General features: G+C 48.1%; 1 protein-coding gene across 1 annotated transcript in view; it reads left to right on the top strand.

The window, feature by feature from the left end:
* The window catches only part of PRKN (parkin RBR E3 ubiquitin protein ligase), a gene marked incomplete at both ends in the record, with an annotated part of 806,365 nt that overhangs the window by 189,407 nt on the left and 597,748 nt on the right, over nucleotides 1–19,210 (top strand). Inside the window, one exon of the mRNA XM_084228791.1 lies at nucleotides 5,310–5,431. Coding sequence (XP_084084917.1) covers nucleotides 5,310–5,431 — 122 coding nt within the window. The remainder of the gene's footprint in view (nucleotides 1–5,309; nucleotides 5,432–19,210) is intronic.

The following is a 19,210-nucleotide window of genomic DNA, read 5'->3' on the forward strand; positions in this document are numbered from 1 at the left end:
AAATAAATGTGATTTGAGTAAACTTTAAAACATTGCAAAAACCTCCCATCATGGTCAATGTTTCTTAATGTTGTCATATACCTAATCAGGAAGAATTTGGGCTTAAAGCAATTTTTCTTATTTTTCATCAAAACGTCATAGCTTGGGCCTCCCCGGTGGTGCAGCGGTTGAGCGCTGGGTTGCGAAGCTGCCCGCAGCCTCTACAGAGGCTAGTTCGATCCCCGGCTGCTCCCCGGCCACTGGAGGAGGGTCCCACATGGCGCGCAGACCCCTCCTGCCGCCCGCTGCTCCCCTCAGCAGTGTACTTCGGTCCTTCTGCCTGCTCTGCTCCCCACTCTGGCTCTGGTGAATTCTCTCACCCTCCCGCGCTTCTGACTGTACCCAGTGCTTGTATAAATAAATAAATAAATCTTTAAAAAAAAAAAAAAAAAAGCATTTAAAAACAAACAAAAAAAGTCATAGCTTGCAATATTTTTTACAAAGATGTGTAAGACTGGGAGTGCAACTTCACACCTCAACGTGTGCACAAGCTTCACCACCCTCCACCAAGGAACTCTCACTGAGTTGGAATGCCAGTTAGTGCAGCCTCTGTAGAAAATGGTGTGGAGATTCCTTAAAAAGTTGGAAATGTCATACGATCCAGCAATACCGCTCCTAGGTATTTATCTGAAGAATATTAAAACACTGAGACAAAAGAATTTATGCACCCCTGCCTACATAAAGACATAGCAAAAAGCAAAAATACAGCAACAAAGAGTTATTCACAATAGCAAGACAAGTAATCAATCTAAATGTCAATGACAAACAACTGGATAAAGAAGCTATGGGATATACACTCACGGAATCTACTCAGCTATTAAAAATGATAGTGATTTTGGGAACAATGGAGGGATGAACAATATGGATGTGATTCGATGAGTAATTACTGTAGGGCTTCGCTCATCTGTGGAATATAAATAACCAAAGAAAACGAGCTAGGGGTCTCCCTGGTGGCGCAGGGGTTAAGTCTCTGCACTATGAAGCCATTGGCAGCCACTGTGGCACGAGTTCAATCCCTGGCCAGAGAGTGACCCACATGGCACAGCAGACCTCTCCTGACTCGCCCGCTGCTCCCCTCAGCAGTGGATTTCAGTAGATCCGCCTGTTCTGCTCCCCACTCTGTCTCTGGTGAGTCCTCTCCCCCACACACATCTCTGGCCTGCACCCCAGCTCTTCTATGCAAAAAATAAAAAAAAGAATTAAATGTAAATAAATAAAAGCAAGAAGGTGGTCTTCTGCGAAGCAAGAGGAATGAATGCCCAAGGTATGAGAATGTACTTGAATTCCAAATTTGGGGTGACAAAGACCCCCCTCAGCACTGTTACCCACATGCCTGATGAGGTGGGACCAGACGTGTCATTGTGGCTCATGCTCTTCTCTATGCCCTCCGTCCGGGCGGCCGCTCCCCCCGTGGCTGTGCAGTTCTGTGACTTCCGTGACGTCAGGCCTGCTTCCTCGCCGCGCTCCAGGGCCGCAGAGGGCAGGGGTGCTGAGCAGCTTCCGTGCGGGAGCCTGTGGTGGGGGCATTTCACGGTCACAGAAATTTCTCGTGGGCAGCCTGTTCTAATGCGTACTTCACCGTGCGCCTTTGTGATAAGCATAATTTTTAATCAATTGTGTACCTGCCCTTTTATAGCATATCAATACCAGCCACTATTTATCTCCGTATAAAATAGGCTAAATCTCACTTTCCCCTCCCCAGAAAACAAATAATCCAAGCAATTGAACTCTTGGTTCCCTGAGACAAGCAGTGAGAGCGACCTCTGAGGGGTTGGGCGGTCCCGTCCTTCTCGCCAGTGTCCGTCTGTCTTGTTCACGCAGCATCTCCAGGCCAGGTAGCAGCAGTGCAGGGAGGAGACGTGGAAGCTGCGCAGAGTGTGCCGCTTCCTCAGAAAGTCACAGCAGTGTACGCATGTAGAGTCCCTGTTCTGACAGGGCTTTCCTGGGAGCTTATAAATATTGCTAATTCTCTGGGCAATTTTTTGAGCCAAGAAAAGAGAATAAGGGAAAAGCGAAGACCTGGCTCAATGTCGAGGGGACACAGAGGGTGAGGGAAGGTGGCGAGGCCACGAGATGCCGCTCCGGAGACGGGGGCTGATCTGGACACGGAGACTCACACGCTGAAAGGCCTGAGTGCCTGGTGGTGCTTTCAACCTCCACCCGGAGAAAACAAAACAGACGGGAAGATCTTCGGGATGGAAAGACTATACTTTTTGTTATGATCTATGAGCAAATAATTGCACGAGTTTACTGACGACTGAGGGTCGGGGAAAGGCCTCAGTTCTTGTGGTTCCTCTGGGGCGCAGGTGAAGTGGGTTTATTAACATCAGCCATTTGCCTTGCTGGCGGTCAAGCCCACACAGTGGGGCAGATCCTTCCTCTAATTTTTTTCTACAAGTTTTATCCGAGAAATACAGTCTCACAAAAATGCTCCACCGAAGACAGGCTTAGCGTGGGGGGCCGTGCTCCTGCTCCCTCGGCGGGTCGCAGGGCTCCTGAGGTGCAGCCGGAGAGGACCACGTAGCTGGCGCCCCCAAAAGGTTGAAGACAGAATCCCCGCTGTTTTCACTCCACACCCTTTAAGAGCCGGAGAACCCCCCTGTCTGATAAAGTTTGCTTAAGATGTGCTTGATTCACCTCAGCGTTGAACAACCTGATCATTGAAACAGCTCTATGGTTTTATATGAAAAATAAGTTTTTATTTTTAGGATGTTGAAGGATTTAACCAAACAGCCTATATGTGAGTATTTTGTATGAGGGTGTGTGTCTGTGGACATGTGTGCATGCACGGGCACGCACACACACACGGCGGGAGGTGCGCTCAGTGACAGCACGATGTCAGCAACTGGTGAGTGACGGGCCAGATCCAACATGTGAAAGTTTCCACGTGTTTCCCTAGGTTTTAAAACATGTTGTATGGAAAGAGGAAGATCTACAATGGCAAACACAATCTGCTTTGATGATTTTGCCCAGCGTAGGGGGTGCCAGATGGAAGAGTCCGTTAGGAGAGAAACGATTTTGAGACCCACTGGGAGGAGAAGGTGGGAGCCCGCAGCTGAGGGAGACAGCCACGGGCCCGGGGAAGGGCTTTCTGCTCGTTCCTTGAATCGCCCTATCCTTCCTTTAGGAGTCAGGACTCAACGCTCAAGTCTCTGTGACTTAGATTCTCCGGGGGGCAGGCAGGCAGGACCCCAGGGAGGGGCGTGTCCTGAGTCCTGCCCTGTCCAGACCGCAGCTGGCATGAACGCGCCAACTCTAAACGGAGGTACTCGCAGGGGTGGGGAAGCCAGCCCGCGGAGGGGACCTCAGCCTTCCCCTGCAGTGCTGCAGCTTGACCAGGCGGAGCCCGAAGCTTGAAGGTTGCCTCAGACAGGACCGGCCTGACCTTGAGCTTGCCTGGCCTGGCTGTTCACCCCGCTGGCTGTCTGTGGAATAGATGGCGTGTCGGTGAGTGTGCTCCTGGGCAGACATCGGCCTGCAGCATTTTTTGTAGAACATACCAAGGACTGGCCTGCGATTGTAGCACACAGAGGTGGGTGAGCTTCTGCCTGGATAGAGCAGGAGCCAAAACAACATTGCAAACATTGCTGCCACCCAAGGGGGACAGAAGAGTCATCTGCAGATTCTGAGATGCTTCATTTCATGTGGAAACACTGTTGCTGACATTCTCCTTCAAGAGGCTAGTGGATTTGTGACTGGGTTCCCCGTGTAAGCCTTTCTGTCCCCACTTCTTTCTTCCCTTTTTTTTTGTTTATTGTTTAACCTTTCCAGTAGGTTATAAGAAGTGTGACGTTGGAGTTACTCATATTGCTGATGAAGGTCTTCACAACACATGCTCCTATCTCTGCCACAAGCTCTCCTGATTGCACATGAAAATTGTCACCGTTCTTGTGATCCTGTTATTCTGCCAGTTGCATCTATGATTTTAGAATGTGTTTTATGGTAACTACTGCATTTGCTGATCATCGCAATAGTCATAGACTTGAAGACTGTGCACATTAAGGCATTAAAACTATAAAGATGTATCAGAAAATTAGATTTTCTTATCAATACAGTTTATCTCCCCTTTCACACTGGGTCTGGATATTCTCTGGAAAGTAATGACATTAAAAGGTATTGTGAATAAGTAATAAAATTGTGAAATTTGTCATCCTTATGCACTTTACAGTTTGCAAAGCATTGTCACTTAGAATCATAAAGATGGCTGAACAAGTCACAATTCAATGTCTGCAGAGACTATAATTTAGCAAAGGAAATAGAGTGAACAGTAGAAGATTTAGGAGCTCTTTGCTTTTTCGTTAGTTTCATACTAATTGTTTTTAATAAATCATGTGCATTTGGGAAGTTGCTGGTTCACACTCACAAAAATGCCATTCATTTTTCTAGATGTTCTTGATGATAACAGTACAGTTTTAAGCCAACTTTTTGCCAGAACCCCTACGCTGTCCACTAACAAGAAGTAAAGTAAGGAATAAAAGAACTCTTTAGTAATTTTAGAAATCTAGAAAGGTGCTTCTGAACAAAGTTAGTTTTTACACACAGGGAAGTGTGAAGCCATCCAGAAAGAGTCCCCTAATTTCTAGAATAACACCATCTACCTGTGTGTCACCAATTGAGGGAAGTGATCAGAGATGTTCAATTATTGTGCTTTTTTTTTTTTTTTTTTGGTCCAGCTTTTACTCTTGAAAACGTGGCATTGGGAATAGAGTTGCCTAGTCAGAAACACTAGTAAAATGCCACACACCATCGCCGGACACAGCTCTGAGCTTCATGGGGTCTTGCCTCTCTGTGCCGTGTTGGGAGTTTTCACGGAAAACATAGCAAACCGTGTCCCAGCCTTCACATCATGAAAATGGGTGGTTTGTCCCTGTGAATGAGAATGTAAGAGGGAACATCTGAAACCTTCAAATGTGTCCAGATGCATGATCAGGAATTCAAGAGCAGCGGTCTTGTGAGTTCCAGCAGCCTCTATGATCCTCCTTCCTACAAACCTCACAGCAAGTGCTGGCATCGAAAATCCACCTCCTGGCAGCATCCGGCTGCTTCTGGCAGGGGGCGGCTAACCTTGCTGAGAAAGTCTCGGGGCTCTGGGCTACAAGAGAGAAAGACTCCTACTCTTTTGACATCAGTGTCGATTTTCTAGATTCAGTTGTGCCTCCTCCCAGTGTTGAGCCCTCCCGGGTTTCAGATGATCCTGAGGAAGTGCTTTTAAGCTTGAGCTTAGTCTGGACTCAGCACTGACCAGCTGCGTCTTCTGCTCTTTCCTCCAGCAGGTAGACCGACCTACAACAGCTTTTATGTCTATTGCAAAGGCCCCTGCCGGAGCGTGCAGCCGGGAAAGCTCAGGGTGCAGTGCCATACCTGCCAGCAGGCCACGCTCACCTTGGCCCAGGTAAGTGAGGCGTCGCAGGGGATGCTGGGACGGATGTATATCTCCACAGAGGCCTCTGGGGGTTTCGAGTGAGGCATCACCCATCATTGGAAATGAACCTTGTGCTTCTGTGTGGCTGTGATGGTTGATGGTATCTGAAGTTTCGCCGACACATGCGCCTTCCTGATTTCTGTGAAAGCCGACGTACCCAGGGCCGCTGGCCCCAGTTCTGTCCTCCAAACTATGGGCAGGGGGTGTAGAGACGCTGTTACAACAGGAAGGGTTCAGATTCTTTGGGGGTGTCTGTTAGAAGCTGCCATGGGGTCTTACAAGAATCTGGAAGGGCTTCCTCCCTTCACCCCCACGTGGTGACGTGGCTGTGTGTGTGCGTCGAGATCCAGCGGACTGCTGAGGTGGGCATGCACAGGGTGCTGACGTAAGCTAGACGCCAATGTGGAGTTAAAGACAAGTGAGGGTCGGGCACTCTGCTAGAGACGCAGGGGTCAGCATGCTGTGGGCCGCTGTGGCCTCAGCTGGTTGTGTTCAGTCCACAGCTCAAATGTTTTTAACAGTTGTCAGTTGTTGAGAAGCTCCACGGGAAGGAGACTGTTGAGTCGTCCATGAACATGGTGAAGTAGAGTCCAGCGCCCACAGTGAGTGTCAGGGGCCCGCCCACCTCTGCGCTGTGGTCTGTGTGGCTGTCGTGCCCACGGGCTGAGTGAGAGTAGGACACCCCATGGGTGGCCGGCAGGGCCCAGCGCCCTGGCTCTCTGGCCCCGCAGGGAATAGGATCATGTGCCCCTGCCTGAAAACACACCCATGGCTGGTTCACGTCTCCAGCCTTATGCTTGCGTAGAATTTGTCTGCGTGTGGTGTGGACACAAACGGGGAGCGAAGAGATTGTTGGGGAGGCAGCAGAAGACCGAGTGCTTGGAGGCGAGGCAGCCTGCCTGCGCGTAGACAGGCACCCTGACCCCACTTCATGACCCTGACGGTGGTGGGAACATTTAGGTTTTGTGCATGAGGTCGCGGGAGCCCGGCAATGTGTGGGCGGGCGGCTGCCTGGCCTCTGTCTGAGAACGCCCTGTTCACGCGCGGCGGTGGCCGTGGGGGTGGACGTCGGCGACAGAGGCAAAGAAGGTGCTTAGGAAGCCCTGCCCGTGGCTCCGCGGTGAGGAGGCCCATGTGAGGCGACCTGTGATGGGAAAGCCGAGTGCTGGCGCCCTGAGAAAGGGCAGGAGAGTGGACCCAAGGCTCAGGCCTGGGGAAGTGGACAAACTGCTCCAATATGGGGTCCGATGGTTTAGCCACCTGTGGGGATCCACTTAGGGAAACCATTAAGCCATCGGGTCAGGGCTGTGTTTGCCTTGACCGACTGGGGCCGACCCTTCCTCTGTGGATTCCTTAGCCGGTGCCGCCGTCCCGGCCGCGTGCTGTCCTCACGCCCGACAGGCCGGCCCCCGCCGCTTCTCCCCTCTGCCTCCAGCCTCCCCGGTGTCATAGCAGCCTCTGCTGTGCTGCTGGCGCAGACCCGAGGCCTGACGCGGCTGAGGCTGGGTGTGACCTGTTCATAGTCAGTTGCTGTCATTTTTCTTACTGAACTCCCAGTGCTTTATCGAATTTCATAGCAACAACCGAATTATTTGCTAACACCCCTATTTCATATTTGAGGAAAACGAAGCTCAAAGAAATAAAGTGGCAAGAGCTTGCTGGGGGTTGAGCCCAGACTGGACGAGTGACGCTTGTAAACTCAATCACAGCCCTTTGCACATCCTGTGCTTACCCCGAAGCTCACCTGCTCAAATAGCCTGCGGGTCGGACAGATGGCGTAAAGGCCAGCAGAGGCTCTGGGCGTTTTCTTCATTTGTTAAGCTGCTTAATTATTCGGAGCTGGAAATCCTCATGCAAGAATAGGAGATTTTCAATCTTGTCTAAGACTATGCCAATGTAATACTTTCCTGGGATAAGAAACTGATTGGGATTTTACCTAATTAAACATAATTGACAAATGGTAAACTTCTAAGATCCAGATCCATGTCAGACTGCAAGTTTATTTATAACCAGGTTAAAATAGTTTCCTACCGGTGACCATCAGTAATGTAGGAAATATGCTCAGGACTGTCTTGCTTATTGATACCTATTCTGAAAGGATTTCATTGTTTTGAAACATTTGGAGCATTTGAGTTGTTTCTTTGGGATTTTTAGTAGCATTCATAGGAGCTAGATAGGAGTAATCCTTCCGCCCAATATCATAATAATAGAGGTCGTGTGTGTGTGTGTGTGTGTGTGTGTGTGTGTGTGTGTGTGTGAGAGAGTGAGTGAGAGAGAGAGAGAGAGAGAGAGAGAGAGAGAGAGAGAGAGAGATTGACTATCTTCCTGCCCGGAGGACTCCAGCCTTCTGAACATCCTGAGTCTGAAGCTTTGGTGTCACCTGGCCGGGGGCCCTGTCTGCGGCTGACCAGGTGTGTTAGTAAGGCTTCCAAGCAGGCAGATCTGGCCAGGTTCACGTGTGGCCTGTCAGAAGCAGAGTCAGCTCTGGGGAAGGGGGTTGAAAATAGGCAGACGTGGGTGTTAGTGGCCCACTGCCTGCTGTGTTCAAGGGACCGATCACTGCCACAGTCCTGCCTGGAGCGGAGGTGGGCCTGGGATAGAAAAGAGAAAAGGCCTATGGAAAAAAATTTAGGTCAGATGTAGGCGGTAAGGGGGTGGTGAGGACCTCAGTGGGTGGGCGCGGACACAGCCCACATACAAGAGGCAGGTGCGAGGAGCTTTCTCTACACAAGGAGAAAAGTGGAACTTACTGAGCGGCCTGGCTTGTTTTTAAAAACAATTTCACTTTTCTCTGGTCTGAAGAAACAAGCCCCATGCTTTCCACGAATGTTAGTAGTAACATCTTGGTTTTTTTTTTAAGATTTTTTTTTTAATTTATTTATATAAGCACTGGGTACAGTCAGAAGCGCGGGAGGGTGAGAGAATTCACCAGAGCCAGAGTGGGGAGCAGAGCAGGCAGAAGGACCGAAGTACACTGCTGAGGGGAGCAGCGGGCGGCAGGAGAGGTCTGCGCGCCATGCGGGACCCTCCTCCGGTGGCCGGGGAGCAGCCGGGGATCAAACCAGCACCGCAGAGGCCGCGGGCAGCTTCGTAACCCAGCGCTCAACCGCTGCGCCACCAGGAAGGCCCTCGATTTGTTGTTGAGTTGTCGTGGAGACTTACCATAAACCTAACATTCCCTCAACACTGTTTAAATTTTGCGTGTGATGATAATTAGCTGGTCTCACACATGCTGTTCTCAGCTGTAACTGTTTAAATGTTTCCTATTTAGCACAACACTCACTATACATTCTCGCGAGGTGGACAGTGGTTCCTGTCTTGCTGTTAAGGACACCAATGTCTCAGGTTAGGCCTGACCTCGATGGTAAGTGGAAAATCATTCCGGACACCAATTTTTCCTTTGTCTCCCAGTCGAATTATCTTCTTTGTTTCATGGTGACCTTGACCAAGGTTTCCACTAGCCAAAATAGTCTTTAGAAAAATGAACGCTCACCAGAAAAGAACACAGCCGATTGGAAAAACATGGCAGGCATCCAATTTCCAACTGCCTGTTCGAGGACTGTCCACATAGGTCCAGCAGACATGACACAGGCTTGAACACAGAAGGCAGGGTGCCTTTCCGTGCTCATGCATTTCTGCTTGTGTTCTGGAATAAAAAAAACAAACACTTTAAAATAACCTGTGGCATTACTGTTTCATCTGGGAAGCTAAATGAGCACCAAGTCACATTCTGATATGTACTGTGAGCCTCTCTTTTATTTGCTTTTTTTAATTAAAAAAAAAAACAGGCAAAAAAATTTAAGATTTTCCTAGCTCTGTAGAAAAAAGACTGCTTTTAGAAATAACTGGAAATTTTAAAAGGAATTTATATTGGGAAAAAGAAATAGCACTGAAAGACTTAAAAGATCTTTCTCCCTCTCGCTTCCCCTTTGAACCTAAACTCAAGGTTAGAATCCCGGCAGGTCAGATTCTTCCACTGTTAGTCCTGCTGTTTGTTTGAAAGGGTCAGGTGTGAAAAAAGAGCCTTCAGGTAAGGAAGATGGATGGATGAATGGGTGGGCAAATGGGTGGATGGATGGATGGATGGATGGATAAATGGACGAACAGATGGACTCTCAGATCAGACTCCCTAAGATCTCTAAACTCGTTTACATAAACGTAAGACAAAGACAGAGACTGCCTGCCTTGTTAAACATGTTGCCTGGCTAGAGAAGCTTCATTAGAAGATGAAGCTGATGGGCCTCCCTGGTGGCACAAGGGGTTAAGCACAGCACTGTGAAGCAATCCACAGCCTCTGCAATGAGTTCGATCCCCCACCAGCCAGGGAGCTACCCACATGGCACAGCAGACCTCTCCTGTCTTCCTGCTGCTCCCCTCAGCAGTGGATTTCAGTCAGTCTGTCTGTTCTGCTCCCCACTCTGTCTCTGGTGAGTCCTCTCATCCCCATACCTCTGGCCTATGCCCTGCTCTTATATGCATAAATAAATAAATCTTAAAAAAAAAAAAAAAAGAAGACGAGCTGATGATGAGGAGTCAGACCTTGTGGATAATTCTGGAATGGTTCCTCCTCTCACCCTGCAGCCTCCGCATGTTCAGTCCCGGTGTGCTCTCCCCTGCAGCCTGGCAGTGTGCTCCTTCCTGTCATCTTGCACCAGCCCCATTCTATATCACCATGACTTCTGAGGAAAGCCAAGCTTTGACAGGAAGGCATGGTGTTCCCCTAACAGGAGGTCGGCTCAGCGTATAGTAAGGATGTTCATTAGTAAAACAGTTGCTGATTTCAGTAGTCACTGGCACAGGCGGGGTGTGGTGTGCAGCCGGGACCTAGTCCGTGGCCCTGGCTGTGGTGGTGGGCTCTGAGGTGCCTGGGGCAGGGGGGAGGGTGAGAGCACAGGCCTCGCCTCTCTCAGGAGCTCTGGATAAATTCTGTCCTGATGCTCACTAGCTGTGTGGCTTTGGGCACACTCTTGATGTCCTTATGTCTCCATTTCCTTGTTCCAGAATGGTGGTGTGGCTGTCATTAACACCATAGGGAGGATTCGAAGACTTAATTGATTAAAGTTCTTAGCACAATGCCTGGCTCATAAAAAACATTAAGAAAATGTTACCTGTTATTGTGATTTGCTTAGGTCAAGAGTTTTCTACCCCAAAGCACCAAAGCGACTGCTGAATTCATTGTCTAAACTCACCTCTCAAGGACTGCATTTCTGATGAGCTTCGCGCTGCTTCCCCCTCCAGCGTAAGCTCAGGTTGTCCGCCACTGGTGCCTTTGGTTTGCACTCAGTTTATTAGTCTTAAAATGAATCAGAAGCAAGGAGATTACTGCCGCCAAGAGCTCGGATGATTTTTCCCCCTACAATCTCTATAATTACTTTATCTCAAAGAGAACTTTATCTTTGCCACTCTAATGAGCTACTCCGCCATGGAATAGCATTAAAGCTAAAAGGTTCCTGATGAGAAATGGTGCAATAAATAGAGAAAGATGTAACATGCCCGGCATGATGGATGTTATTTAAAATTAGTTTATAGATTAGGGACAATTTATGTGAAGAAATTTATTAAGAAATATAGTCTAAATGTACAATCATTCCCAAACTTAGTATTTGTTACAGATTAATTGTTGGTCAGGGGTCTCCTTACTCCTCTGAAAATCGAGACCTTCTCTCCCATATGGAATGAGAACTTTTTACTCACCGATCACTTGCTAAGTGTTTCTGAGTTTTTGGAGTTTAACACAAGAGTCACTGCAAATGTATGCCATCTCCTGTAAGTAATCTTAGGTAATTCATAAATTGACATTTAAGTAATTTGTGTCATTTAAACAATTAAATTTTAAGACCCATTGTGGGCGTTCCAGTGGCGAGGGTGTTTGCTGAACCCGATGGCTGTTTTGATCTGTGGTACGAGGTAGGTCTACCAGGAAGCCAGAGAGTGAGTGAGTGTGTGTGTGTGTGTGTGTGTGTGTGTGTATATCACACCAAGGCGGGGAATGGAGTGGGGGCAGATGGCAACATGGGTCTTTCTTCCATTGATACTGTGGCTTCTGAGTGGGCCCCTGGCCCTTGTCTTGCCAGCAGTCCTTTCTTCCAGGAGGTTCCTCTGTCATGTCGGCTCTGAAGCACCCCCTCTTTGCGTGTACTCCTTGCTTCTCGCTGCTGACTCCAACCTCACAGGCACACGAGAAACATGCCTCTGCTCTGCCCGCTCTCCAGGCAAGGGAACACTGAGAAAGTTAAAATATGTTCCTCTTTTCCCCGCTCCCAAAACCGATACCAGGGAAAGAGCCCGTCTGAGGTAAAAACAAGCATAATAATTGAACAATTCAAAGGGTTACCGTAAAGGATTTTAAGTTTTAATGATTTATTTTCTAGGAAATGATTATTCTTGCTTTTATATCATACATTGTGTCGTGCAAATTATAAATGTGAAGTGGTTGACCCAGGCCACCTCAGGGCACTGATGACAATCACAATAAGCAACTCAAGGTTATAAGAATTTATGTAAGTGCTACCAGTGTCATTTTCTCAAAGCTCTAGTAGTCTTCGATGATCATAACCCAGGGTTTACACCTGTAAATATTCTACACCACCACCATTACCTCCGCTAGCTACAAATTAATTCGACATTGTTATTATACTGATTTCACCTAATTTACCAAAAGCATTTTAAGGAACACTATCATTCTGGAGCATCCTTTTGATAGCTACATTCACATCGTGATTACAGTCTCTATTTGATTAACTTCAAAATGTTCAGTGACACATTTTTTTCAGGCAATTTTAAGAAATACTCACTTTATGGGCCTCCCTGGTGGCGCAGAGGTTGAGCGCTGGGTTGCGAAGCTGCCCGCAGTCTCTGCAGCACCGGTTCGATCCCCGGCTGCTCCCCGGCCACCGGAGGAGGGTCCCACATGGCGCGCAGATCTCTCTTGCCGCCCGCTGCTCCCCTCAGCAGTGTACTTCGGTCCTTCTGCCCGCTCTGCTCCCTGCTCTGGCTCTGGTGAATTCTCTCACCCTCCCGCACTTCTGACTGTGCCCAGTGTATGTATAAATAAATAAAAATAAATAAATCTTAAAAAAATTAAAAAAAAAAAAGAAATACTCACTTTGGTGTAGGGGAAGGACCGTGGGGGAATTTACCTGCTTATGAAGGTGTCCCTGAATACACCTGTGCACACGCCCTCATGACATAGCCCGCACTGCAGTGTTCATGCGGGAACTGGGGTTATACTGACTTCCTTCTAACCTTCATTTCAGTTATTTTCTGTCTCTTCAGAATTGTTGTGCCTCCCACCATTTTCTCTTGCACAATTTTAGAGCTCTAACAACAGTTGTGTCTTCAATCAGCTATAAAGTCTTTAGTATCTTCCCTTGAATTGGATTCTGTAGTGACTCCTGAGATTTCTCTGGTTTGAGGTGTCAATTTTGTCCTCAGAGAATTTGGGATGTTCTGTGTGATTATTCTCCAGCTCCTCCCTGCTGCAGCATGTTTGGGGCGCGGGGAGATAGACCCCTCTGCTTGGGAAAGACGGGACCTTCAGCCCCCAGACGGCCGACGTACGGGGCAGGATCTGAGGAGCTCAGAGCACTGACAGCCTGCAAGCACCTTATATAAATAATCACCTTGAGCAAGATGTGGATAAATTATGTAGCAGACAAGTGGACCATTCGATGGATCAGCTTTTGGTGGTTTCCAGCAGACTCTCCTAGAGCCGGAACCTACAAATGGCCCCAGGACACGTGTCTGAAATGGCAGTTTTATGAGTTTGAAGACATACGCTGGCATGATTTTCTGGGTCATTTTATTTTATTTATTTTCATTTTTCTTATTTTATATATTTTTACATCATTTTTCATTTTTGCACAACATATGCATTTTCATCTTGGTTATAATCCCCGTACAGTTCCCACCCCCCCTTGTTTTGATCCTACTCCCTCCTCTCCCGACCCATAGTGTGTCTCTAATTTATAGTTGCTTGTTGATCTTGATTTTTACTTTATTATAATTGGTCTTTTTCCTGGTCCCTTATTTAGGTTTTCTAAATTCCTGCTATGAGTGGGACCCTCCGGTATTTTTCTTTTTCTTTCAGGCTTATTTCGCTGAGCGTGATCCCTTCCAGCTCCCTCCATGTTGCTGCAAATGGCATGTGTTTATCTTTGTTGACTGCTGAGTAATATTCCATGGTGTATATGGACCACATCTTCTTGATCCAGGCATCTATTTTTGGGCATTTGGGCTGTTCCCATAGCTTAGCTATTGTAAATAGTGCTGCTATAAACATAGGGGTGCAGGTGCCCTTTTGAATGAATGTTTCTCTGTCCTTTGGGTAAATACCTGGGAGTGCAAACTGGTCCAACCACTGTGGAAAGCTGTGTGGAGAGTCCTCAACCTTCTAAAGATGGAGCTTGCATCTGATCCAGCAATTTCTGGGTCATTTTAAAGGCTCCCAAAGATTCCTTCAGTGTTTTAGCTGGGGTTCTGATGGAGAAGAGCTGAGGATGAGAGAAGGAAAGGTGGAGTGAGGATGGCTGCTTGGCCTTGGCTTTAGCCCCGTATTCCAGGGGGGGAGGGAGAGCAGAGTCCACAAAGGAGGTTTTCATCAGTGTCCACGTGGGAACGTGGTAAAGCTAGCGCGACAGACACTGACCATCTCAGCGAGGAAGGAGTGTGGGCTCAGCCTGGCTCCAGCGCCGTCCAGGTAACTTTGCAGGTCTTCCGCCAAATTTGATTTTCCATAAGTGATGGTCCTATTTAGGGTACATGTGCCCCAAATAGTACATGGGACAGAGTGCACTATTTTTTCAACCTGAGATTCACATTGACCAGGGCAGCCTACCTGGCAGCGTTGTCTCTCTCCAAGGGACGCGGGCACAAAGGACTCCCTCCATGGGCTTTGGTCAAGCTGGGTGGGCCAGCAGCAGTGGAGCAGGGATGAGCAGCACGGCCGGCAGACGGGATATCTCAGCTGACCCGCTTGGTCGTGGCCATGTGTGGGGAGTACGCATCTGGGGTTCAGAAACCGCAGAACCCCTGGGGTGGTACCAACATCGGGATGAGTGTGATCAGTCAGCTGCATTTGCACATCAGAAATTCTCTAGATCTCCTGGAGAACTGTTCATAATGATCAGTAAACCTAACTAGTAAATGAGTGGTAAACAACCAGCACCTGTCATTAGCAGAGAAAGACACGTGTACACACGCTCTTCCAGATTGAAAAAATTAGTTCAATGCTCCCAGTATGACATCAGGGACACGCACGCTTAGTTATCTGTAAGCAAAGAGAAAAGTCTCCAAAATTGCCTGTAAAAATACACAAAATGTCGTGTAGACATGTAAAATCTCCATGAAGTAAGTAAGAGGTTACATGTAAGAGTAGGCTCGTCTGTGGAAGAGCACAGTGTCCCCAGGGGAACTATGGCCTTTCTCACCAGAGCTGTGCACTCTGCTGTGTTAGTTCAGTTCTGGAAAGTCTTATATTGAGGGCCTTTTTCATATTCTTACTATTTCCGAACTAAATTTTCTTTTTTTTTAAGATTATTTATTTATTTATACAAGCACTGGGTACAGTCAGAAGTGTGGGAGGGTGAGAGAATTCACCAGAGCCAGAGCGGGGAGCAGGGATTGAACCGGTGCTGCAGAGGCTGCTGGCAGCTTCACAACCCAGTGCTCAACCGCTGCGCCACCGGAGAGACCCCGAACTAAATTTTCTCCGATCCTCTGTTATCCTCTGTTACTCGTTGTTTGGGTGTTGAAGCCTGTGTAGATGATGGTCAGTGTTGGAAATTCCCTGACAATTCCAAGCAGGCAGTCATGTGTGTTTGGACTCTGGGGTGGGGGAGGGGAAGGCCTCACTGGTTCCTTATTCGAAGACTCTGTGTAAGTGACTGACATTTTTTTAAAAATGAATTTATAAACAATTCTTTAAGAAAAAGAGAGAAGAAAACCATCTCATAGGAGCGAGCTCCCTGTGGCTCCCCAGGACATCGGGGTCCCGGAGAGACGGCTGCTCTCCAGGCAGGTCCCTAAAGGGTTGTTTCCGTTTCTGCTTTGATACCAGCTGTGCCCCTGGCCCGAGAGGCCAGTGCGATTCCCTCCAGGGCGGGCGGGAAGTGGAGTCATGCTTTCCACAAATTGCATTTGCATATATTTTCAAGTGTTGAGTTTTGAAGGCATCCAGCCAAAGTATATAGTTTTGGGGTGTGAGTGTGTGTGTGTGTGTGTGTGTGTGTGTGTGTGTGTGTGTGTGTTCCTTCCTCACGATGGAGAGAGATGGAGAGATGAGGAATGAGTATTATTAGTAACTACGCCTACTGGGTATTTGCTGAATGTTTCCCAGAAAGCAGCATCTACACTTGAGTGCTTTAAATAAATCTCAGATAGTTGTTCTATTTGAAATGTTCTTCCTAATTTGCATAAGCATGCACGGGTCCGGCCATGATGCACTCTATGCTAACGTTATTTACCTTTTACGTAAAAAATGGAAACTTCTAAAGACTGTCAGTCAGCGGTGACACATGTTCATTAATTTACTTAAGTGTAAGCTGATTGAGCTACCTCGAATTTTATTCATTGTTCACGATGATGCCGTTAGACATTTGGAAGATAACTACATAGAATCCTTTGACAAACAACAACCTAAATATCTTTATAAAACACCAAGGAACACAAGGTTTTCTCAAGTAAGTTCTTCATGTGCTTTCGGCTTCCTTTGAAGCTGCACTTAGCTGTGTCATGTTCTAGAGCTGCGTGGCTGTATGGGCTGGGCGGGGCCTGTGCATGTCTTGAGAGCTCTGGCTCCCCAGGAGCTTAGCCCAGAAGGACTCTATCCTCTCAGGCACCTGCCAGCTGTCTGTGTCTCTTCGTCAGCCACGGCAGGTGTCAGGGCCCCTGGTGTCAGCCACAGTGGGCTGCAGGATGGGGGGCGGGAGGCGGCCAAGCCGGTTTCATTTCTTTTAAAAAGGAAACAACAATATTTATAATCCTTAAAAACCTGGTCACAGGCTTCTCCTTCCATCTCACTTGTTCATAACTGCCACGAGGTCACTGACAAGTACAAAGGAGCTTAAAAAGCTAGTGTTGGGGCCTCCCCGATGGTGTAAGGGGTTAAAGGGCAGCACTGTGAAGCTATCCTCAGCCACTGCAGCAGTTTGATCCCTGGCCAGGGAGGTGACCACATGGCGCTGCAGACCTCTCCTGTCTCCTGCTGCTCCCCTCAGCAGTCTATTTCAGTAGATCTGCCTGTTCTGCTCCCCACTCTGTCTCTGGGGAATCCTCTCACCCCCTGCACCTCTGGCCTGTACCCCAGCTCTTGTATGCATAAAGAAATAAATCTTAAAAAAAAAAAAGCTAGTTTCCTCCAAAGGTGAACAGGATACTCATAATTGGCTTAGGCCTACCCCATTTACCTACTGGCTTGAGTTGGATCCTTTGCTTCTCCACTGAGAAATCAGAGTTCTAGGTCCTCCCAGGTGGTGCAGGGGTTAAGTCTCAGCGCTATCAGGCTGTCGGCAGCCACTACTGCATGAGTTCCATCCCCAGCCAGGGAGCTGACCCACAGGGCACAGCAGACCTCTCCTGTCTCCCTGCTGCTCCCCTCAGCAGTGGATTTCATCAGTCTGCTTGTTCTGCTCCCCACTCTGTCCCTGGTGAGTCCTTTCACCCCTCAGCTTTAGCCTGTACCCCAGTTCTTGTTTGCATAAAAATAAATATTCTTTTTTTAAAAAAAGAAAATCAGAGTTCTGTTAGTAAGGAGAGGATGGTGCACGTGGCATGTGACTCGTGACTGCCAAGTCTGGGCTCAGGAACTTGGCAGTTCTGCAGCCGGGCTGCGCGGTGTAGCGTGCTCTGCATGACTGGGGGCCAGGGATTTGCCCTGCCTCAAACTTGTTTGTGCATAAAACACCACCGTTGCTTCAGCAATTGCTGCTCCATATAAACATAACTCCCCGGTTGTCTACAGAATGAAACTGATGTGTTATCCATTTGACCACTTGGAAGCTTTATCATGAATTGTGAAAGGAAAAAAAAAATAGATCTTTAGGAAGTGGGTTAATTTATGTGTTCTCTGCTTAAGAAGTAAGTGGCCTGAAGACCTCACCGGGGAAAGATAAATAAAATTTAGTAACCCTGACTTACTCCATCGTAGCTCCTTTGTCGATGCTTTGCGAAGAACAAGTCTATTACCTAACACGAATAAAACGTGGGAGGGGAAGCGCGGCCTTGAGAAGCCCTGCCACGGAAGGAGGCCCCGCCCGCCGTCAGGACCGGGAGATGGTCGTGCAGTTGATTTACAGGCGCCCTGGCGCTCCTGCAGGCTGCGTGCCGCCTCTGGGCTCCCAAGCCCCACTGAAGCCAGATGAGAGACGGAGACAGAATCGACTGCACTTTGGTCCACAATGAGAAATGAGGCAAACTGAGAATCATGGCTGGGGACCCCGAGTTTAGATTCTTACTGCAAGCACCCAGAGTGAGCTACATCGCTTTCTTACTAGGGCTCAGAGAGTGTGGAGCCCCACTCAGCAGCTTTCCCCTGAAAAGAATCAAATTTACTAGACACCGCGTCCGAACTTGGGGATGGGGATTAAGAAGCAGGCCAGGAAGTGAAGCACAGACGTTTTCCTTTAGCAAAGAGAAAACAGAAGACGGCTGGTGACTCGGAGAACAGGAAATGGTGTAACTCCACGGTCTCCTGGGCTATGGCTGTTTTTCAAGTGACGAGCTAGACACAGTGGTTTATTAGAGAGTCAGTGCTTGTGAGGCCGGAGTCTGTGGCGAGCGTTCTGGAAGCTCCCTGACCGGGAGCCCTCTGGTTACCCGTGGTCCCCTGTGAGTGTGTTAAACCAAGAATTCTTCCAGCTGGTCCCAAGAACCAACTTTCTATCTCACGGCAGAACAACCCTCAATTGCCTTCATTCTTCAGTTGTGCTTTGAGAGTTTTCTATCAATTTAGAGTCATCCTAAAAGGCATACACTGGCCTAGGGTCTAGGAAGTGACCTACCGTTAAAATGATCTGACTTGGCCTCTGTAAAATCTGACCACATCATTTCATAGACAAATGAGCTTTTTTTCCTCCATCCTGTGCTTGAAACAAATGAAAACCTATGTTATGGCTTAAAGGATGACCTACTGGGAGTAGTTTAGAGAGAGGGTCAGTGTCGATCATTGTGATGTCATCTGCAAGTTGTAGAAAGTATCCATAAAGCTAAGATTTCGGTTTTGTGGTAGACAGATGAGATGAAGATGCTATAAATACATCTCCACAGAGTGCATGGAATGCGACCCCCAAAATTAAAAGAGCCTCTTACTTGGGTACCCCACTACTCAGTCCCGTTGCTACACTCTGTTCCTGGAGGCGGGACTTCCCTTTTTAATCTGTGTGCTTAACGCAGCGCTTGATGCATTAAGGGGATGTTTGCGGCTGTTGTGGTTTGGAGTGAGCGAATGATGGAATGGATGTTCTTGCGGTCACTGTATGCCTGGCCTTCCAGAGTCTCAGCACAGAGATGGACTTTGTAGTTGCTGATCTAAGTGCCTTCCTGACACCGCAGCTGCCCTCCTGATTCCCAGCAGGTGTGTCTTACCTGTCTTCTGCCTGCACTCCTGTTGTGATGGCGGAAGCACCGCTCTGGGGTCAGCTGTTTCCAGTGTCCACACCTTCGCTTGGCAAAGAGAACTACTTCACCTGAAACCTGTCTCCACCTGAAACCTGTCTCCACCTGCTGTTTGAGAATCGGAAAAAAACCCATGGA

The sequence above is a fragment of the Talpa europaea genome (assembly GCF_964194135.1).
Source record: "Talpa europaea genome assembly, chromosome: 2".
NCBI classification, from domain to species: domain Eukaryota; kingdom Metazoa; phylum Chordata; class Mammalia; order Eulipotyphla; family Talpidae; genus Talpa; species Talpa europaea.